The sequence below is a fragment of the Taudactylus pleione genome, unplaced genomic scaffold (assembly GCF_031769625.1).
Source record: "Taudactylus pleione unplaced genomic scaffold, aTauple2 ptg000690l, whole genome shotgun sequence".
Classification (NCBI taxonomy): domain Eukaryota; kingdom Metazoa; phylum Chordata; class Amphibia; order Anura; family Myobatrachidae; genus Taudactylus; species Taudactylus pleione.
Genome location: NW_028285092.1, coordinates 418,528 through 439,691, shown reverse-complemented (window position 1 = coordinate 439,691; position 21,164 = coordinate 418,528). Strand labels below are relative to the sequence as shown.

The 21,164-nt window shown below is 43.1% G+C and overlaps 1 protein-coding gene across 1 annotated transcript in view; it reads right to left on the bottom strand.

Moving 5' to 3' along the window:
- The window catches only part of MOB4 (MOB family member 4, phocein), a 105,610-nt gene that overhangs the window by 14,320 nt on the left and 70,126 nt on the right, over positions 1 to 21,164 (bottom strand). Inside the window, exon 7 of the mRNA XM_088456234.1 lies at positions 15,638 to 15,749. Coding sequence (XP_088312360.1) covers positions 15,638 to 15,749 — 112 coding nt within the window. The remainder of the gene's footprint in view (positions 1 to 15,637; positions 15,750 to 21,164) is intronic.

The window sequence follows — 21,164 nt, the reverse complement described above, 5'->3', positions numbered from 1 at the left end:
CTGAGGCGAGGAGATCGGTCCAAGTGTCCATTACAAAGGGAAGACCTGTGTGTTCATAAACTGGATACTGTTTGGCCACGTGGCCTGAATGATTCTATTCACCTTGGAATTTTCCTGCACTACTGGGAAATAGGGGTGACTCACCAGCTTCTTCAGTTTCACTGTAACTTTAGTTTTGTTTTATTTATATTTTTTATTTTGTTTTTGGAGTGACATTTTTTCAAGTGACATCAGCTTTTTGAATTCTTGTTGGTTGCGTTTTTTTTCTATACTTCCTATGACGTCTGTGTCCTTAGTTATACAAGTCTTTGTAATTCTATTATTGCACTGATTTGTATATCCCCTAATTGCGGTCTATATAGATGGCATTTAATTGTAACTTTGGTATAGTTATAAATGGGATTTTTTTAGCACTATATACGTTCTTTATTACGGTATATGTTATTTATTTATCTATATGTATACACCTGAGTAGCGCCATCAAGTTTGTCTAGAATCGGCTATGGCACTTGAGTTCTTTTAGCTGCGGTCATGTGGTCGAGTGGTTTGTACCACATGATAGGGTGACACTTCCTGCCTGTTGGCTGTGCGTTCCACTAGACAGGAAACTGAGCCCCGCTGGAACGCATGTGGCCATAATGCTGGATATGTGCTTGATGGCACTATCAGGTTTTTGTCTTATAAGGTAAGATTACATGCTGCCGTTTCTATATACACAGGTGTGGCTATTAGTTTCTTAATCACCATGGAGTTTATTATTAAGCTTATTGATAAATAGATTGTTGGTTTTAACCATTATGGGAGGTGCTATATGGAGGCTTAGGGTATATAAGGGCAATGGTATCACTTTTATAGGTATCTTGACAAAGGTCCAAGCATAGGACCGAAACGTTGATGCTATACTGCATGTACCCATATGCATAAGATGGATTAAAAGCTTTTTTGGAAGACTGGTGAGTGCACCCCCGTGATTGAGAGATAGATAGATAGATAGAGATATATATATATATATAAATCTATATATCTATCAATCAGAGGATCACATCAATGAATATACTGCCAATCAATAAATTAAGAAGTTCCTAATTTAAAGTTCAAGTAGTGGGTGCTGGTGCAGAGGGGTCCGATAAAGCATTTCTACGCCTTTCAACTTTACTGTTATTTATATATTATACAAAACACACACACAGCGACACTCAGGGGTAATAAGTACAGTGTCACATTTTTATCAGGACAAGTACAAAAAAAAATACTGGGGTACTAATCTAATGGACTGTGCTGCTGTTAGTGGAGGTAATCTAAGCAGAGATAGGTAGGCATTTATAACGCTCAGCCCTCATCTGTTATATGTTCTATGCTGTAGTAAGTCTAGTGTAATGCACGTGCTTAAGTATGTGAAAATACAGAATTATGGTATAACATACTTTTGATAAATTATTTTTCTTCGAGGTCCATAGGGTACACAGGAATTACCTTGGGGTATGTAGTTGGATCCCATCCAATGCACCAAACCGCAAAGCTTTGGAGCTCCCAGCATGCACTGGTCCTCCTCACTATATACCCGACCCCCAGCCACAGGCATTCAGATTGTAACCAAGCCTTGAGGCAAGAGACGGAGAGTGGATAAGGAAAAAAAATTGCACAAGAAACACTCAATTATGCGAAGGGGAGTCTGAACAAAAAGGCTTAAAGAACAGATCCCAAATGAGACCAGGTGCGACAGAGGAAGCATCCTGGGAGGCAAGAGTATCAAAAGAATAGAATTTGATAAACGTATTCAAAGACAATCAAGTGGCTGCCTTACAAAACTGTTCAGCCGAGGCGCCCTGTCTTACTGCCCACGATGGTCCCACTGACCGAGTGGAATGTGCTGTTACCCTGTTAGGGACAGGGAGAGCAGCCTGAGTATAGACTTGCAAAATTGTCATACGAAGCCAGCGAGCCAAAAGTCTGTTTGTTCGCTAGCCAGCCTCTTTTGTGAAACCCATTTAAAACAAAGAGAGACTCAGATTTCCTGATGGAGCTGGTACGGTCCACGTAAATACCAAGAGCTCGAACCACATCCAAGGAAGCTTCACCTGAAGACAAGCCAGTACTACAATTTCCTCATTTAATGTGAATACTGGAAACCACCTTAGGAAGGTAGCATGCCTTGGTACGGAGGAAAGCTCTATCCTGATGAAAAATCAGATATGGCGAGCGACATGACAATGCTGCTAAGTCAGAAGCTCAGCGAGCTGAAGAGATGGCGAGGATAAAAAGGTGTCTTTGCCATCAATCATCTCAAGTCCACCCTATCCAAGGGTTCAAAGGGATGCGCCTGCAGTGCCCTGAGAACCAAAGACAAATCCCATGGTGTCACTGGTGGGAGAAATGGAGGTTGCAGCCGAAGAAGAACACCCTGAAAGAATGGTCTAACATCCTGCAGGGGGGAAATCTTACGCTGAAACCAAACTATCAAAGCTGAAACTTGGACCCTCAAGGTAGCCAGGCAAATACCAAAGTCTAATCCTGCCTGCAAAAAAGCCAGTACTCTAGATCTTGAACTCCATAGGGTCATATTTCCTGTGGGAGCACCACAGAAAAATTGAATGCCAAATTCTTTGATAGATGCGAGCCGAAGCAGGCTTCCTTGCTCTCAGCCTCGTCTGAATTACAGAAGCAGAAAACCCTGTGGCCTTCAAGATGGCGGACTCAAGAGACATGCCATCAAAGCCAGCCGAGGTAAATCCTGGTAGAGGCATGGACCATGCCGTAAAGGCAGAGGAAGTGGACTGTTTACAGACAGACGTGTCAGATCGGAGAACCAATGCCTCCTGGGCCAGGCAAGGGCTAATAGTATCATCCTGCCGTCCTACTGTTCGAAATTTCTGACGACTCTTGGAAGGAGGGAGATTGGAGGAAACAGGAACGCTAACCTGAAGTTCTATCTTACCGCAAGAGCGTCCACGAAGGCGGCTGAGGGGTCCCTCTTCTGGATCCATGCCTGCGGACCTTGTGGTTGTGACGTGATGCCATAAGATCTATGTCTGGTAACTCCCACCTGTCCACCAGGAGTTGGAACACCTCCGGATGAAGAGCCCATTCTCCGGCGTGTATGTCCTAGCGACTTAGGAAGTCCGCCTCCCGGTTGAGCACACATGGGATGAAAATTGCCGAGATCACTGGAAGATGGCCCTCTGCCCACTGAATTCTTGCCACTTCCTTCATGGCTGCCTCCTTGATGGTTTATGTAGGACCCAATGTCACATTGTCGGACTGAACCTGGACAGGCCCGCCGTGAAGAAGGTCCTGCGCACTGCCCGAAGCTCCAATATATTTATTGGTAGATGTCCTTCTTGTGTCCATAGCTAGGAGTACCCATTCCGGGACCCATAATGGCCGACCCTTGTCTAATACCTCTTTTCCACCAAAAACCCGAGTCCGACCTGGGTTTTCAGACATGGTTCCATCCCATGTCAGACACCATTTACACAGCACCATGGATCTGGGTTATTCTCAGGTCAGCTCCATTCACACTGAACCTGGGTCTGCCGTGTTAAACTTGTGAGGTCATAAAAAGTGGGAGGCGACTGCTCCACAACCACCAATCAGCTCATTTTAGGCATGACCCAGGTTGGATAATTCGGGTTGCGCCGTTTACACTGCACCATTACCCAGGTTCATCCTGGGTCCGACTCTGGTAGCTATCCGGGTTGGATTGCCGGGTCATTTGACCCAGGTTATTTTTCAAGGACCCTTTTACACTGAGCTGCGACCTGGGTAGACTCAGCCAAAACCCAGGTTTTTGCTCTGGTGTAAAAAGGGGTATAAGTGAGTCATCTCCAACCACCAAGCCAGGGAGAGTCGAACCTCTGGTGAGATACAAATCATCTGATGTTTTATCCAATGATATCGACCATCCCACTGGGCCAGGATCCACAACTGTAGAGGCCTGGAGTGGAACTGGGCATAAGCCACCATGTCGAATGTGGCCCCCATGGAGCCCAGTATCTGCATAGCAAAGTGAACTGACATGGTTTGCTTGCACAGTAAATTCTGCACCAGAGATTGTAGTGCTACAATCTTGTCCTCCGGCAGAACGATCCTCTGTTCCACACAGTCCAGCAACACCCCTACGTCCACCATCCGCTGAGTTGGTGAAAGAAGACTTCCAGTTGATCACCCAGCCGTGCTCCTGTAGGCAAACAATAGTCATCTGTAGATGACATTGTAACATCTCCTGAGACTGGGCCGATATCAGGAGGTCGTCTAGATATGGCAGTATCCTGACTCCTTGTCTTCTGAGACGAGCCGTCATGACTGCCATTATCTTTGTAAATACCCGAGGGGCTGTAGCCAGACCAAAGGGTAGAGCCTGAAACTGATGTTGCTGATCCACCGCAAACCTGAGAAAGGCCTGGTGGTATCTTACAATTGGGACATGCAGATATGCATCCTGTATGTCCAGCGGGACCATAAAGTCTCCTGGCTCTATCGCCAGCATAACTGACCTTTCTCCATACGGAACTTTGGCACCTGACAGATCGGTTTAAAGATTTTAGATTCAGTATAGGGCGGTGCGACTCATTGGGTATTAGAAATCAAAAATAAATTTGAGTAATAACCCTTCCCCTGTTGCATCACAGGAACGGGCACTATGACTCCCGAGTCCAGGAGAGCCCCCCCACAGACTCCAGGTAGGCCGAAACCCTGACAGGGTCTGCAGGAAGGTTTGTAGGAACAAACCTCTCACAGGGATGCCTTCGGAATGTAATGGCATAACCATGAGAGACCAGCTCTCGTACCCAGGCATCCGTAGTGGTTTGCTGCCAGGCCTGGGAGAACTGTCGGCCTCCAACCCCGACATCCTCCAGGGGGAGGACTGCACCGCTCTTTTGTTGGGTCGACTATAGCCTCCCGTAGAGACTTTGTCCAATCCTCCATAACCTTGGCCACCCAAGCTACAGCCATAGCTGGCCTAGTAATGGTCCCAGGTAGAGAAAACATTTAATTCAGGTGGCTATAAAGTTTATCCGTAATCGCCTTTAAGATGATGCTGCCGGAATGGGCAACGTAGTGCTCCTAATTAATATTGTGATATGAGCATCTACCATTGGGAACTTCCCATTTATTTCATGCTCCTGGTGCAAATGAGTACAGAGAGGTTACATTCCTAGTGGACGGAAAATGCTTGCTAGGAGTATCCCATGCCTCAGACATGGTTTGTCAACTGCCCCGACTGAGGGAAATAATCTTTAGACGCCACCTGACGTCTAAAGACCACCTGCTTAGATATCTGTGCAACCTCCTCCTCCTCAATATTGTAGGACAGACCTCACCGCTCTTACCAGAGAGGGAACATCCACCAGGGATTGATGGTCCTCCTTTACCAAGACTGACCCAGAACTCTGAGAATCATCGTCTGACGAGAAGGTTGAGTTAGGCTCCTGAAGCAACACATGACGAGAACCTTTTTTAGGCCCTTGCTTTCTTACTACCACTCTTCCTTCCACCTGCGGAGAGGCTGAGGACGGTAGTATACTCGACTAGAGTGAGCAGCCACATTAACCCAACAGGGAATCATGGGGGGTAAACACATAGGATGTACACGCTGTGGGTACCCCATAGCCTGAGGCATCACCGCAGCTGGAACCCGTACCTCCGTGGCCCTGCCTATTAAATAGGACAAGACCTCAGGTGTGATGGCCATCCAAGCCGGCTCTGGCACTGGGGCAGGTTTACCAGATGTATTCGGTAACTGTTTGCCACAGTTATTACAGAACCCATTTTGGATAACATTCTGCTCAGACAGGCCTGCGGAACAGGATATAAGCACCGGAGGACTCCCATCATCATCTTTACCTTCAGACATAATGCAATGTATAAATGGTATAAAATATGCAAGTCTAAATGCAATGTGAGTCTATCAATGACACACCCCACCCTCAGAGGGATAAGGAGAAACAGTGATAGATTTGAAAACATAGGCAGTGTACATACAGCAGCTATCATACAGTCACATACAATGCGCACAATTGCTACAGCAATATGGACTAAATCAACTGACCGGCCCCCGGAGGGAGATGGTAGGATATAGAGTATGCTATATGCCAAACCCAAGGGAGAAGTATATAGAGAGACAGACCAAACCTCAGACCAACCGCTACAGCTGTGGACAAACCAACTCTAAACTGTGCACGTCTCACACAATAGGTGGTCAATTAGAGCAAACGAGATGTGGGAATCCGTACCCGAAAGTTCGTGTCTGGCATGGGAGCTGCAAAGCTTTACTGTTTGGTGCATTGGATGCGATCCAACTACATACCCCAAGGTAATTCCTGTGGATACTTTAGAACCCGAAGAAGAAAAGACAGGCTGTAATGCACTTGAAAATAGTGCTTTATTTGTTGCACACAATGTTCTATTAATGTTTCAACTGATGCCTCTGATAGAAGTTTCTGTATTCGCAGCATTGTGTTGGCACATGCGATATGTATCACGTACTTTGGTGCTGTTCGATAGTAGTGGAGTGTACAGAGATCAGTGTCCTGCTTCTGACTCCGGTATCTTACCACAGTGGAAGTTATAGCCAATCTATGCAGTAGATGGTTGTGGTAGGTAGTCTTGGTGTAGAACAGCTACCTGCAGCAAGATGGGTCTGCACAAGATGCTCACCGGATCTCTGGGTTCGCTAACCTTGCCTTCTGGGAGACGCTGCCAACAGCGTGGCTCTATGGACACACCATGTGGCATTGATCTTATCCGGGGTGGCTGATCTATGTTGGAGGTGATGCTGCCAACAGTGGTTCGTGTGTAAACACACTGTGGGGCATCAATTCTCCTACCAGTGTCTACCTGGTGGTCCTCTGTTATTCAAACATACTGCTTCCGGGTTGGTAAAGATGCTGGTCACAAGACTGCGGTTACCGGGCACGGTCTCTGCTGCAGGAAGGAGGATGCTAGGGGAGATGAAGTATGCAGGGTATACCTTTCAGACGCTGTGGCCTTCCTCTTGGGGTAGTGTTTACAAGTACAAAAAAAAAAAAAGAAAGAAGTTTACTCACCTTTTATGTGCACCTCATCACCAAAGTTCCCGTGTCCTCCAGCTGTTCACTAATACCTGAGCGGATGGCTGCCCAAATAGATGACTTCCCAGTGCTAGACATCCATTAGCATCATTCACCAATTATCCCCTCTGACTAGAGAATGAGATCGGTGTAAAGTATTACTCCAAAGGGAAGCTTAATTGATTTTTATTGGATACATTAGCTCCCAAAGGTCTGAATGAAACGCTGGGTCTCTAATGCTTTTTATAATGATTCACCAATCTCCTATAATTGATATGGATATTTTTTCAAATACTAATATTTCGATATGCATTCTTTTTGGTCACAAAATGTCCCCATAATTATCTTGTGCTGCACATGAGTAATAAGTCCATGAAAGAAAATGTAACAATTTAAATTATATAATTTATTGTATCTTAGATGTAACTCTTTATACTAAAAAATAATTAAACTATTTATATCATTCGAACAGTGTTGCTAGACTCATAGTAAATCTGTATACTCTGTTTGTAAACTTGCTATGGTGATGGATGCACTGGGTGTGGCGTCATCATGCTTTGGTGATGGGGAGCTCATAAAAGGAGAGTAAACATTTTTGTACTTGTCCTGATGAAAATGTAAATAACATTGAAATGTTGACGAAGCAGGTGGTGTGACTGCACTGGTTATCCCTGAGCGCTGCTGCTCCCACATGTATGTATTTCATGCTGGGTCCCAGTGTGCACCACAGAGGATAAGTTGGTAAAGCTTCAGCATTAACAGTGAGTGCCAGATATCCGAAAGGCAGCACTCCAGGACTTTGTAGGTGAAACACCACAAGGTGGTTTAACAAACGTTTTGGTGTGAGACTCCCCTGCCAACAGGACACACGTGTAGGTCTCTCAGACTGCAAAACCTACACTCTCAAAGTGGCCAGGCGGAGACCCCGGTCTTCATCTGCCTGTGGAAAAGCCAGTATCCTGGAAATCCTGAACACCTTAGGATCATACTTCCTATGGGAACACCATTGACCAAAAGAATGCCAAACTCTGTAATAGATGCAGGCAGAGGCAGGTTTCCGTGCAATAAGCAACGTTTGAATCACAGAACTAGAAAAACCCTTTGCTCTCAAGATGGAAGATTCAAGAGCCATGCTGTCAAAGCCAGACAAGGTAAATCCGGATGCCAGCAGGGACCCTGCGTTAGCAGATCCTGCCATAGAGGAAGAGGATACGGACTGTCTATGGATAGATTCTGTATGTTGGTGAAACAATTACTGTACGTCTGGGCCAAACTGTAGCCACCAGTATAGTATAGTTCCGCCTTCCTGCTTGAATTTCCTGAGCACTCTTGGGAGAAGGGAAATCGGAGGAAAGAGATACGCCAGCTTGCTTGAAGTCCCATCTCACTGCCAGTGCATCCACAAAGGCTGCCGATGGGTCTCTGGACCTGGACCCGTACCTGGGGACTTTGTGGTTGTGATGCGATGCCATGAGATCTATTTCTGGTAGACCCCATTTGTTTAACAGGAGCTGAAACACTCCCGGATGGAGAGACCACTCTCCAGCGTGCAACTTCGGAAGTCTGCTTCCCAATTGAGTACGCCCGGTATGAATATTGCAAAGATGGACAGAAGAGGATGTTCTGCCCAAATCAGAACCTTTGTCACCTCTTTCATGGCTGCATAACTTCTTGTGACTCCCTGATGGTTGAGATAGGCCACTGTAGTCATGTTGTCAGACTGGATCTGGACCAGCCTGCCCGGGAGCAGGTTCTGTGCCATGACAAGTGCTTTGTATACTGCTCACAGATCCAGAATGTTTATTGGCAGATTACTTTCTTGATTTAATAGACTTAGGGGTGTCCAAGAGTTAGCGCTGCTTAGTGTTCCATGTGAGAAGATGGTATACGTTTAGATAAAAGTGCAGATTCGTACAAAGAGGATTTAAAATATAACATTTATTGAACAAATCTAAAGGCGGTAGACATGAATTATAAAATCACATAGTATCATGTACATACATGTGTAGAAAACTGGAAACACTCTCCAATAAAAGGGGAGATCTATGCTAAAAAGCAATAGCAAATTAGGAAAAGAATATTCCACTAATCGTTGAGTACTGTAAAACACATGCAGAAAAAATAGATGCATAAAAGATAAATGCATAAGAGATAATGGCACATGAGTCTTGGTATAAATAAAGAATGTTTAAAATGGATGGTATTCTACACGTCTGGTAGACGTGGAGCCGGTGTGAAAAAATGCAGAGCTTTACAGGATCTTAACCAAAGGACCCTGCGCGTCACTACTGATGCTTTAGAAGCTAAAATTCCAGCATCTATTGCAGCTCCTCCCAAATAGGAGGCCGCTTCTCGTATGTGGGAGATATATGCAAGCTGTTTTCTGGTAGCATCTGGTAGAGAGTCCTCCAATGCCCCCGTCCATTCCTCAACAGCTTTGGCTACCCAGGCTCCAGCCATAGCTGGACGAGTAGCGGCTCCCGATGATGAAAATATCGCCTTAAGACATGTTTCAATTTTCCTATATGTAGAATCCTTAAGAGAAGATGCTGACGGAATAGGCAACATAGCATTTCTGACTAAGTGCGTTACATGAGCATCCACAGTAGGAGGTACCCACTTAGTACATTCAGATGATGGTAAAGGATACAACGATTTTAATATTTTATGCACATAAGTTTATCCAGGTTATCCCATGCCTCTTCCATAAGCTCAGTAAGCTGCTCAGATTTAGGAAACTTAGTTTTGACCACCTTCTGGTGTTTAAACACTGGAGCCTTCTTACTAGGAGCTGGTTCATCATCTGAATATGTAGGATTTATTTAACCGCCCTCACTAAAGAAGGAACATCCACTGAGGACGGATGGTACTCCTCTCCTGAACTAGACCCTTGAGAAGAACCCTGCGCATCATCTGATTTGTCTGATGATGCACCTGAATCCGTATGCTGGGCAGACTGATAAAAAGATAACTTGCGTTTAGGCGCCTTAGTAACTAATCGGTCAGCTAGCAACTGCTGACTGCGCCATACTCAAGTGGTCATGAGCATCCTTCCAGGAAGGATGTATAGAAGGTGTAAACATAGCACAGGGACCCCCTCCTGATTACCTTTACTTATTGACATACTGTATCAATTTCAAAAGGTAACAATGCAATGTAATATGACAACCTTCACAAATAATTAAATGTGAAGTATAAAAATAACCTCAAACACCTGCGACAGAGAGATGAGGAGAAAAACAGTGAAAGCTATAAACAGTCAGAAATAAAAGGCAGTATAAAACACATCAGCTAGCGTACAGTCACATACAATGCATACACAATTTAGTTGCAATGGGCTCTGAATCAACTACTCAAAACACAATGCTTGGTAGGATATAGAGCACTATATACCTGACCCATGGGAAATGTATACAGGTAGACTGGCCCAAAACCTCCTGAGACCAACAGATACAGCAGCGCACAGATAGTGGACTGTGAGCGTCTCAAACGCGAGGCGGGTAGGAGGAGCGACAGACACACGAACACCTTTGATGGGGCCGCGTCTGGGTTGAGGGAGGAGCTGCCAGCAGAGTGCCTACCTCCCCTAAGCTGCATCAACCGACTGGGTTCGCTGGCCTCATGGCAGCAAAAGCGCCTGCTGCTGATCCCTGGCATCAGATGATAAGACCCCGGTGGTCTATTGAAGATGCGGACCCTCCGGGTCCTGACTGCAGCAGCTTCCGGTGCGTCTCCTACACCGGAAGCAAGGACTGCCGCACACAATTCCCCGTAAGCGAGGAATCGCCTTACTAGACATCTCCGTGCGTCCAGTTGCAATACGGGTCCCAGCATCGCTGCTAACACTGTCAGCTGAGACCCGCCGGAATCACCAGCTCTATTCCTGGCGTTACGGCCCGGCTGAGGTAGAAGGAGTTGCAGTATTGGCGCCTTTAATTCAGTCGCTCAGTACTGCCAACCCAAAAACATATAAAATAAAACAAAAATAAAAGCTTACAAAGGTGCGTCTGAATCCTGCCGCACCAAACAAACAACTGAAGGCCTGTGGCTAGGGGAGGGGTATATATGGAGGATGACCCGAGGCATCCTGGGAGCTGAAAGCTTTAACTGTTTGGTGCCTGGATCTCTCCAACCACATTATCCCCATGGTATCTCTCTGGATCCTTATGGACCCTGAAGTAGAAAAAAAAAAAAAAATTATTATTATTTTTTTTTTTAAACCCTTAACATTAATATTGATTTTTAATCGACCAATAAAATAATGGGATCATGAATATTTGGGACTTCGGAAATTTACATTTCCCTGGCAGCTGCTCCTCTCTGCAGCTGGTAGATATACATTGGGGAATTGCTTGATTTACATTTCCTTTCTGCAGCCGCTCGATGCATGATCAGCAGTGATCAGTTGCACACCAGACACAGGGGGAGGATACAAGGATGCAGAAAAGATGGGAGGTGTTTCCGACTAGTCCCATCAGATATGACCATGGGAGGGAGAAAGGGAGGGAGGTATTTTCCGGAAAAAAATTAAGTTTGCCAATCTCTATTCAGGTGTCAATTTTTAATTATAATACTCATTATTAACCATTAAAAATTTTCATAACGAATGTCAACTTAGGTCCGTATTCAATTTGAGCCGAGACTCGTTAACTTAACGCGGCCCGGACTTAACGCTGGCTTCGCCTGTTTTCCAGGCGTTAAAGTATCGCGCGCGTACCCGCGTATCCCCGTATTCAATTTGAAAGTAGGCGAAAACGGCACCCGGCGATACTTTGATCGGCGAAAACAAACGGGAATTTTTGGGAAAAAATTGTAAGACCCCCCCTAAAGATGTCCCGACCTCGGGGATCACTATGGGTACCCCCGTTTTTGCCTGCAGAAGAAAGTCAGGGTTTTTAAATAGCCGCGGCTGGTGTTTTTTTCCCCGACATTGAAGAAGTGATGCAGAAGAGCATCACTTCTGGTGTGACTGGCCCACATGGGAACTGTCAGTAGCCGGAGCCAATCAGCGGTCGCTCTACAGTCAGCGCGGCCGCTGATTGGCTCTCAGGACTGCCAGCTCCGTGGATGTGCCGTCAGCTGGCATTCGGGAGCTGTGAGTATGCGTGGGAACACACATATTCATAGCTCATTCGTGGGTCGTGTAGTAGTTTTTTTTTTTGCCAAGTACGTGGATTACTGCGGAGACCAGGGCCAGGATAGAGGTGAGTGTGATTTTTTTTTCTTTGCAGGGCCATGTTTTTTGGATATTCTACGTGGACAAGGGGACCGAACATCTGGTATAGGTAAGTATGTGTGAATGGGTAGGTGTGTGTAATAAACTTATACTGGACACTGTGTGTGTCTTGTCTTTTTTAACTATTTATTTTACAGTGAAATTACAGGTGCCGCATGTCTGCTGGCACTTGTAGTTCCACAAGTGCAAAATGGCAGGCATGCTGGCACTTGTAGTTCCACTGTAAAGTACAATATAGTGTTACATTATTTGCCCCCCCTATTAGCCCCATACCCACCGCTCCAGGGGTATGGGGATGAGCCCCAGGTTTCAGCGTAAGCCTGTGGTGCTCGGGAGAGGGGGGACCCTTGTTTGGGGGGTCCCCAACTAACCCGAGATCACCGGCTTGCTCTGACCGACTTGGGGTGTAATGCTTTGGACTTGGAGCCCCGGTGATTGGGTCTCCGGGCTGTGGCATTACACCCCAGTCGGTTGGGTCTGGTGCTGGTCTTAAATATAGGGGGTACCCCACGTCTTTTTTGCCCCCTATATATAAAACCAGCACTAGTCCCTGCAGCCTGGTGTTGGTTCTAAAATACGGTGGAACCCTACACAATTTGTTCCCCGTATTTTTAGAAACCACCACTGGCTGGCAAGCCTGGGGCTGGTTTGGCTTTTGGGGGAGGGCCTTATATCATATTTTTTTTTTTTTACATTTTTACTAATTTTTTTTTTAAGGTTAAAAAAAAAAAAAAAACGTGAATTTTTGGGAAATATTCTAGGGACCCCGCTAAAGATGTGTAGACATGGGGGATCACTATGTGTACCCCCATTTTTAACTACTGAAGGAAGTCGGGGTTTCTAATAGCCGTGGCAGGTGAATAAATGCGGCTTTGAAGAAAGTGCTGCAGAAGAGCATTTAGAAGATTTTTTGGGGGAAAATAACTATGCCCATCAGGTTTGGGGTACTTGAAAATGGGGGTCAGCATATTTTAAACTCACTAAAGTGAGTTGAAAAGAACGTGAAAAAACTTCCTGCCGCAAACAGCTGCAATGAAAAAAACACTTGGGGCATACTTAGGGACCCCCCCAGAGTCAAGTTTGCTATTTTTTAACTTTGTCCCCAAACTTTTTTTTTTTTTACCTCCCTTTTTCAAAGTCCATTTTTGGGGTGCACTTCATTTTTTTTTTTTTGACACAGATTACCTTTGGGGGACTGTCTGAAGGCTGCACGGGGGTTCCCGAAATGTTGCACCCCAATTCTGCACTTTTTAACGCCTGCCATTCATAAGCGATACTTTAATGCCTATTACATTGCATTGACTTAACGCCTAGGTGGAAAGTCTTTCAAATTGAATACGGAGGAAAACTAAAACAGGCGATAATGACGTCATCGGCGGTAAATTACCGCGAATCCGGACTTAACGGCTCAAATTGAATACGGCCCTTAATCGTTAACTATACCAATTGCTATCTCCAGCACTTTAATTTCTAAAAACGGTCTATGAATATTTAATACATCACCAAGCTATTACAGTCAGGTCCATAAATATTGGGACATTGACAGAATTTTCAGATTTTGGCCTCTATTCACCACCACAATGGCTTTGAAATGAAACAAACAAGATGTGATTTAACTGCAGACTTTCAGATTTAATTTGAGGGTAGTTACATCCAAATCAGGTGAACGGTGTAGGAATTACAACGATTTCTATATGTGCCTCCCGCTTTTTAAGGGGCCAAAAGTAATGGGACAAACTAAACATCCTAAATCAAACTTTCACTTTTTAATACTTTGTTGCAAATCCTTTGCAGGCACTTACAGCCTGAAGTCTAGAACACAGACATCACCAGACACTGGGTTTCATCCCTGGTAATCCTCTGCCAGGCCTCTACTGCAAATGTCTTCAGTTCCTGCTTGTTCTTGGGGCATTTTCCCCTTCAGTTTTGTCTTCATCAAGTGAAATGCATGTTCAATCGGATTCAGGTCATGGGATTGACTTGGCCATTGCATAACATTCCACTTTTTAGCCTTAAAAAACTCTTTGGTTGCTTTTGCAGTATGCTTTGGGTCACTGTTCATCTGCACTGTGAAGCGCCGTCCAATGAGTTCTGAAGCATTTGACTGAATATGAGCATATAATATTGCCCGAAACACTTCAGAATTAATTCTGCTGCTTTTGTCAGCAGTCACATCATCAATAAATACAAGGGAACCAGTTCCATTGGCAGCCATACATGCCCACGCCATGACACTACCACCACCATGCTTCACTGATGAGGTGGTATGTTTTGGATCATGAGCAGTTCCTTTCCTTCTCTTCCCATCACTCTGGTACAAGTTGATTTTTGTCTCATCTGTCCATAGGATGTTGTTCCAGAACTGTAATGGCTTTTTTAGATGTTGTTTGACAAACTCTAATCTGGTCTTCCTGTTTGTGTGGCTCACCAATGGTTTGGATCTTGTGGTGAACCCTCTATATTCACTCTTGTGAAGTCTTCTCTTGATTGTTGACTTTGACACATATACATCTACCTCCTGGAGAGTGTTCTTGATTTGGCCAACTGTTGTGAAGGGGTTTTTCTTCACCACGGAAATAATTCTTTTGTCATCCACCACAGTTGTTTGTCGTGGTCTTCCGGGTCTTTTGGTGTTGCTGAGCTCTCCGATGCGTTCTTTCTTTTTAAGAATGTTCCAAACAGTTGATTTGGCCACACCATGTTTTTGCGATCTCTCTGATGGGTTTGTTTTGATTTTTCAGCCTAATGATGGCTTGCTTCACTGATAGTGACAGCTCTTTGGATCTCATATTGAGAGTTGACAGCAACTCATTCCAAATGCAAATATCACACCTAGAATCAACTCCAGACCTTTTACCTGCTTAATTGATAATGAAATAACGAAGGAATAGCCCACACCTGTCCATGAAAAAGCTTTTGAGTTGATAGTCCCATTACTTTTGGCCCCTTAAAAAGTGGGAGGCACATATTGAAACTGTTGTAATTCCTACACCGTTCACCCGATTTGGATGTAATTACCCTCAAATTAAATCTGAAAGTTTGCAGTTAAAGCACATCTTGTTTGTTTCATTTCAAAACCATTGTGGTGGTGAATAGAGGCCAAAATCTGAAAATTCTGTCAATGTCCCAATATTTATGGACCTGACTGTATATATAAAATAACTTGCACTAAAAATTAACAATGCTAAAATCCTCACAGAATATAGGCAACCACCAAATAATATTTGCAAAGAAAAAAAAAAAAATCCAATCAAAAGCATATATAATCTAGGATTACCATTGTTTCCATTCCCACCAAAATAACAATAAAACACCACATTTAAATAATCTTTGAATATAATTGAACACATACCTCATATTCATCAAATATTTGGCGATGATGGAAATAAGCATGTGAAAATATTCTATAAATTCTACGGCACACCGATCCTAATTTAGCAACAGAAGACTCCTTTATGCTAACCCTGTTGAAAAAAAAAAAAACACACTAACTAAATCAAAAAACAGTCCCTTCTAGTTCTTAATTGGTGTTACTCAGTATATTGACAAGAAAAACAAATTCCACATTTAGCCTAAATCCAGGGATTATAAATATACATAATGTATGAAAGCGCATATTTAAATTAAGAAGCACAATTTTTATATCTAGAATAAAATTCCTACTCGTGTAAACTGGTTAAGCCACATGAGACGATGGCAGTTTTTTTCTTTTTTTTTATGTTTTACTATATCTATATATATATATATATATATATAGTAGTGAAACGATGGCACTCTAGGTCTCAACAGTACTTCTAATAAATAACAGGCACAGCCAGGATATATATATTATACACACATTTATATATAATTTATTTATATGGCGCCACAAGTGTTCCGCAGCGCCTTACAAAGGACATAAACAAATAAGTAACCAGTGACTTACAATACAATGCAGGACACAGACATGGATAATAAACATAGCTATATATAAGCGACCTTATTCCCCACTAGGGCAACTAAAACTTGGCTGCTTATGTGGGTGTAAAGAGATAAATGAAAATACAGTAGGGAGAAGCACAAGAGGGTAGAGGGCCCTGCTCGAAAGAGCTTACATTCTAAATATATATCTGTGCTAACATAAGAAAGCAGTGTGTTTGTTCAAAGTTAACACTATGCCTGTGGACGGTAAGGGGTGGGGTGCTTTGGGCCAGTGTTCGTTTGAAAAAGATAGGCGTCTGAGAACAGGGCACAGTGACATTGGTGTGAGTGGTGGGTGAAGGTGCTGCTGCCGCCAGTCTGCATAGTACTGCTGGTCACGTGGGCCACTCCCACGATAGGGCCCCTATGCAAAGCAATACAATTGGAACACCACAAATAAAATAAATATATGTTGGCAGAAGTGATTTTGTGGGCAAACCGTAGGGAACAGCTAGTGTAATATGTGTAAAACATATACATATATACACACACACATACAGATGTGTCCTCATACTTCTAGCCTCCTTGCGCATTAAACAGCTCTTCTAGTTGCACCATGCCGTGACTCGGTAGCATCTTTTCATGCGACTTGTTACCTTCAAATGTATCTAAAATGATATGCAGCATACCTATATTCTGTGACCAACTATGAGTGTATCTGCATGCGAAACACTACACAGTGTCGGCGGCTGTAACACTAACGTAGCTTTTCGTATGCAGATACACCGGCAGTTGCGCATAGAACATAGGCATGCCACATAGCGTAAGTAGCTTCTGCTGCTTTAAATGATAACTATTACAAGGTAAAATGCCGCACGAAAAGACGCTTGGCGCTACCAAGTCACACGGAGCTCCTGCATTAGGTGTAAGCACACAGAATAGTTGTATGTGAAACAGATTATAGAGATATACACATATATGTCTATAAGGTTTCTACAGCACCAGTGATATGTGATGTACCTAAAATTATATCTTGCTGAAAAAAGGAGTGCAATTAACTCAAAGCCTATCCCCCCACAACAACAGGGTGTCAGCTCAACCTATTCGATATAAGTCGTGGTCAGCGGTGTCTAGAACAATGTGAAAACAGTGTGATCAGGTCAGAGCGCCATAAAGTGCTTTGTGGTGCAAAAGAACGCTAGTTAAATAGACATACTAGTAACTAAAGTCTAATATAAATAGATCTAGACCATGAATAAGTATATATAAAAAAGATATTTAATAATGACAACCACATAAAAACAGAAATAGAAGGACACAAATGACATTTATTTATTTATTTATTACCAGTTATTTATATAGCGCACACATATTCCGCAGCGCTTTACAGAGAATATTTTGGCCATTCACATCCATTTAGAAAGATAATACAATAGAGAATGAATAAAATAGATACAGTGCATATAAATAAAGAGCTTATCTTTTTTCATGTATATAGGAGGATAAAGTCAGGTAGGGTACAGGCTCCCAACGAGTTTCGTCAACAGCGGACTTCAAGGGGATAAAGATAAACAATGGGATATAACTGTATTTATACCCCCAAATGATCTAAACAATTCGCTACATGTGAGTGCAATCGTGAAATATATATGAATATAAAAAACAAGGTAGAAGGACATGCCGATTATAAACATTTTACTCAGATTCACGCATCGAAACTTGAAGACATGTCATTTAAAGCCATCAAACAAGTTACCCTGGGAGAAAGAGGAGAGATCTCTAACAAACTCTCAAAAAAAAGAAATGTTCTGGATTTTTGAATTACAGACATTATCCCCACGGGGGTTCAACGATAGCACCCTTCATATGAAACAAGGGCACATACACTGAGCCGACTTTGAAGGCCTTAAGTTTATAGATCAAGGTTTCTTCTCTACAGCCATTTCACACTGAATATGCCCAATCTCGTCTGATCTTGGAAGCTATACAGTGTGAGCCTGACCAGTGCTGGTTTGGGAGACCTACCGAGAAGATCAGGTGCTGTAGATTTTATCCTTGAAATAATAAAACAATAAAAAAATCTGTGCCTCTTGGCACCAGGGCTATGGTGTAGTGCCTTCAACTACCTATATATATTGCCGTTGAACATCGACTTTGTACTTCACTCCATCTATGTTATAACTATGAAACTGGGACTTTGCTGTTTACCTTTGATGGACAAATTCGTGCTGTCCATAATACATGAAATGCCTGACCTTACAGCAACTGGATAATTTATATGGAAGAAACAAGCTCTATAAATATTACGATACTATACTATATAATTGGTTATCCACAAAGAAGAAGTATCCTGTATCAGGAAAACCTTCTGTCATATTAAATATACCACACTACGAGTTCTCTACAGGTCCTCTGAAGTTATCTCTGTTCTCTTGGAGGTTTTTCTACACTATACACTATCCTCATTTCTTCGGATGTCCATCCAAACATTACATAGCTTCTCTTTATTATTTATATTTGTATGTATACATATATCCGTACATTTAGGCCCTTTAGACTAATGTATTAACATACATATATTTATATATATATTTCTAGTTATATTTCAGTTTATTTTAATTAATCTGTTAGGTAATTAATTTGTTCTCGTCTTTATGTACACATACGTGTTTGCCCCGATACTAAAAGGGACAAGTCTGAAAGGATGATAATTTCCAGTACATATTCCATCACATCAGCATTGATGAGAATAGTGATCTTGAAACACTGGCATATTTTGCGAACTGATCCTATATTGGGTCCATATTGCCAGCAAAATCCATTATTTTGCTACAAGCGTAGCCCTAACTTGAAAGAAAGGATTACTTTTTCTGATGTAAGTCCAAGGGTCAGCATTCATACTAATTGGCTTACACTTAAAACTGGAGCTTTCAAATGTGGCAGATGCATCAATTGCCGATATTTACTAACGGGGGAATACTTTTGTCATCCTACTACCGGCATACGTTACCAGCTTCGACATCGCATGACTTGTGAGACAAAATATGTGGTATATTTGATACTAGGTCCATGTAAAAAATTATATGTGGGCGAGACCATACGAATGGTCAAGGAGCGTACTGCACTTCATCGATCCTCAATTAAGAAAGCTGTTACTTTAATTGACACCAGTACACCGCCTGTAGCGAGACATTTCATTGGACATGGTCACAGCATGAAGGACTTTGTTTTTATGCCAATAGACCACATTCCGCCACTGAGAAGAGATGGTGACAGACATAAATTGCTTTTGCAACTGGAATGCAAGTGGATATATCGATTGGATTCGATGTCTCCTTTGGGACTCAATGAGGAATTTACCTTTTCATCGTTTCTATGATGCATTATGAGTGACTGCAGGGGTTAACTATAATTGCAATAGTATAATGCTGGTTATGTATTCACTATACTCTTTCTTTAAATGATCCATTCTCTAAATGATGTGTGCACCTTACAGTGATTAATATTGTTAGTGATGCATTATCTGAATTTAACTAATATTTAGCGTAATCATGAAATAGGGCTAATTTATCAGTAGCTGCTAGTGGTTCAGTTGAACTGATTTTATTAGGGATACAATTTTTTTGCGATTTGTCTATAGTTTAGAACTTTGTTTATATTAAGAATCTTGTATACTGGACCTTAATATTTGAATATGATTGATTCACTGTAGAGATTGTTTATCTCTGCTATTGGTGCTAAGTTTTTATGAATATTACTATGGTTCTGACCCCGGTTGTTGTTGTCCTTGTTGTTCTGTGCCTCATGGGGCGGTCCCTTTGTTGATCGCCTCCTGTTGTCATGGTGATCGGGGACGATTGCACCACGGGATATCTTTTATCCAGTTATAGGATGTTAGTGACTATGACATCACTTCTGGTCGGATGGAACCATACAGCCATGTCCGGTGTTGCCGGGGTAGCTGTTTGAGTTCTGTCGTCTCCGTGACGTCATATCCGGCCAGGCGGAACTCCGTTGCTAACCACAGTGAGGTGGGGCGATGACGTGTGTTCCGCTGTCCGCGGCTAGACTTCCGGTCATGCCGGGTGCTGTCAGAGTTCAGGTGTGCACACAGGTGATTGTTTTTACCATTAGGTAGTTTGGTATTTATATGGCCTCCCTGACATGTTCAGTATGGCTGACTCTTGATGAAGGTGGTAACACCGAAACAGCTGTCGGGGCTGGGAGCTATCACTATGCTTGAGACTGCATTACTTTGATAAGTATCGATATACCACTCAATATTTTTGACATGCAGTTTGATGCCATTTTTTCTATGATAAAATAAATGGATTAACTTTTGCTACAAGGCTGGTGTGCTGGTCTATCTTGCCTGTTTCTATGGATGCAGCTAAGTGTTTTTTGTATATATATATATATATATATATACATACATACACACACAATATATAATTTGGGGCTCCTGGTGTGTGTGCACACGCTGAGGAGAGGGCAGTGGATGAGCCATAAATGAAGGGAAGCCCGTAGGAGTTCTATTAAATCTATGAAAAATCATATTGTGGACCTATACAGGATTTTGAGCTAAGCCTACTTATCTATGGTACGGAGTCACCTATAAGCTTCATTCAATTCACACTGGTGGCACTAGCACATTATTGCACTAGGAGGTGCCCTTGTCTTTTACTATATATACACAGGGCGAAGACTTTTGGAGGATGGCCTGGTGTCAAGAAGGGCAGCAAAGAAGCCACTTCTCTCCAGGAAAAACATCAGGGACAGACTGATATTCTGCAAAAGGTACAGGGATTGGACTGCTGAGAACTGGGGTACAGTTATTTTCTCTGATGAATCCCCTTTCAGATTGTTTGGGGCATCTAGAAAAACCCTTGTCCGGAGAAGGAAAGGTGAGCGCTACCATCAGTCCTGTGTCATGCCAACAGTAGAGCATCCTGAAACCATTCATATGTGGGGTTGCTTCT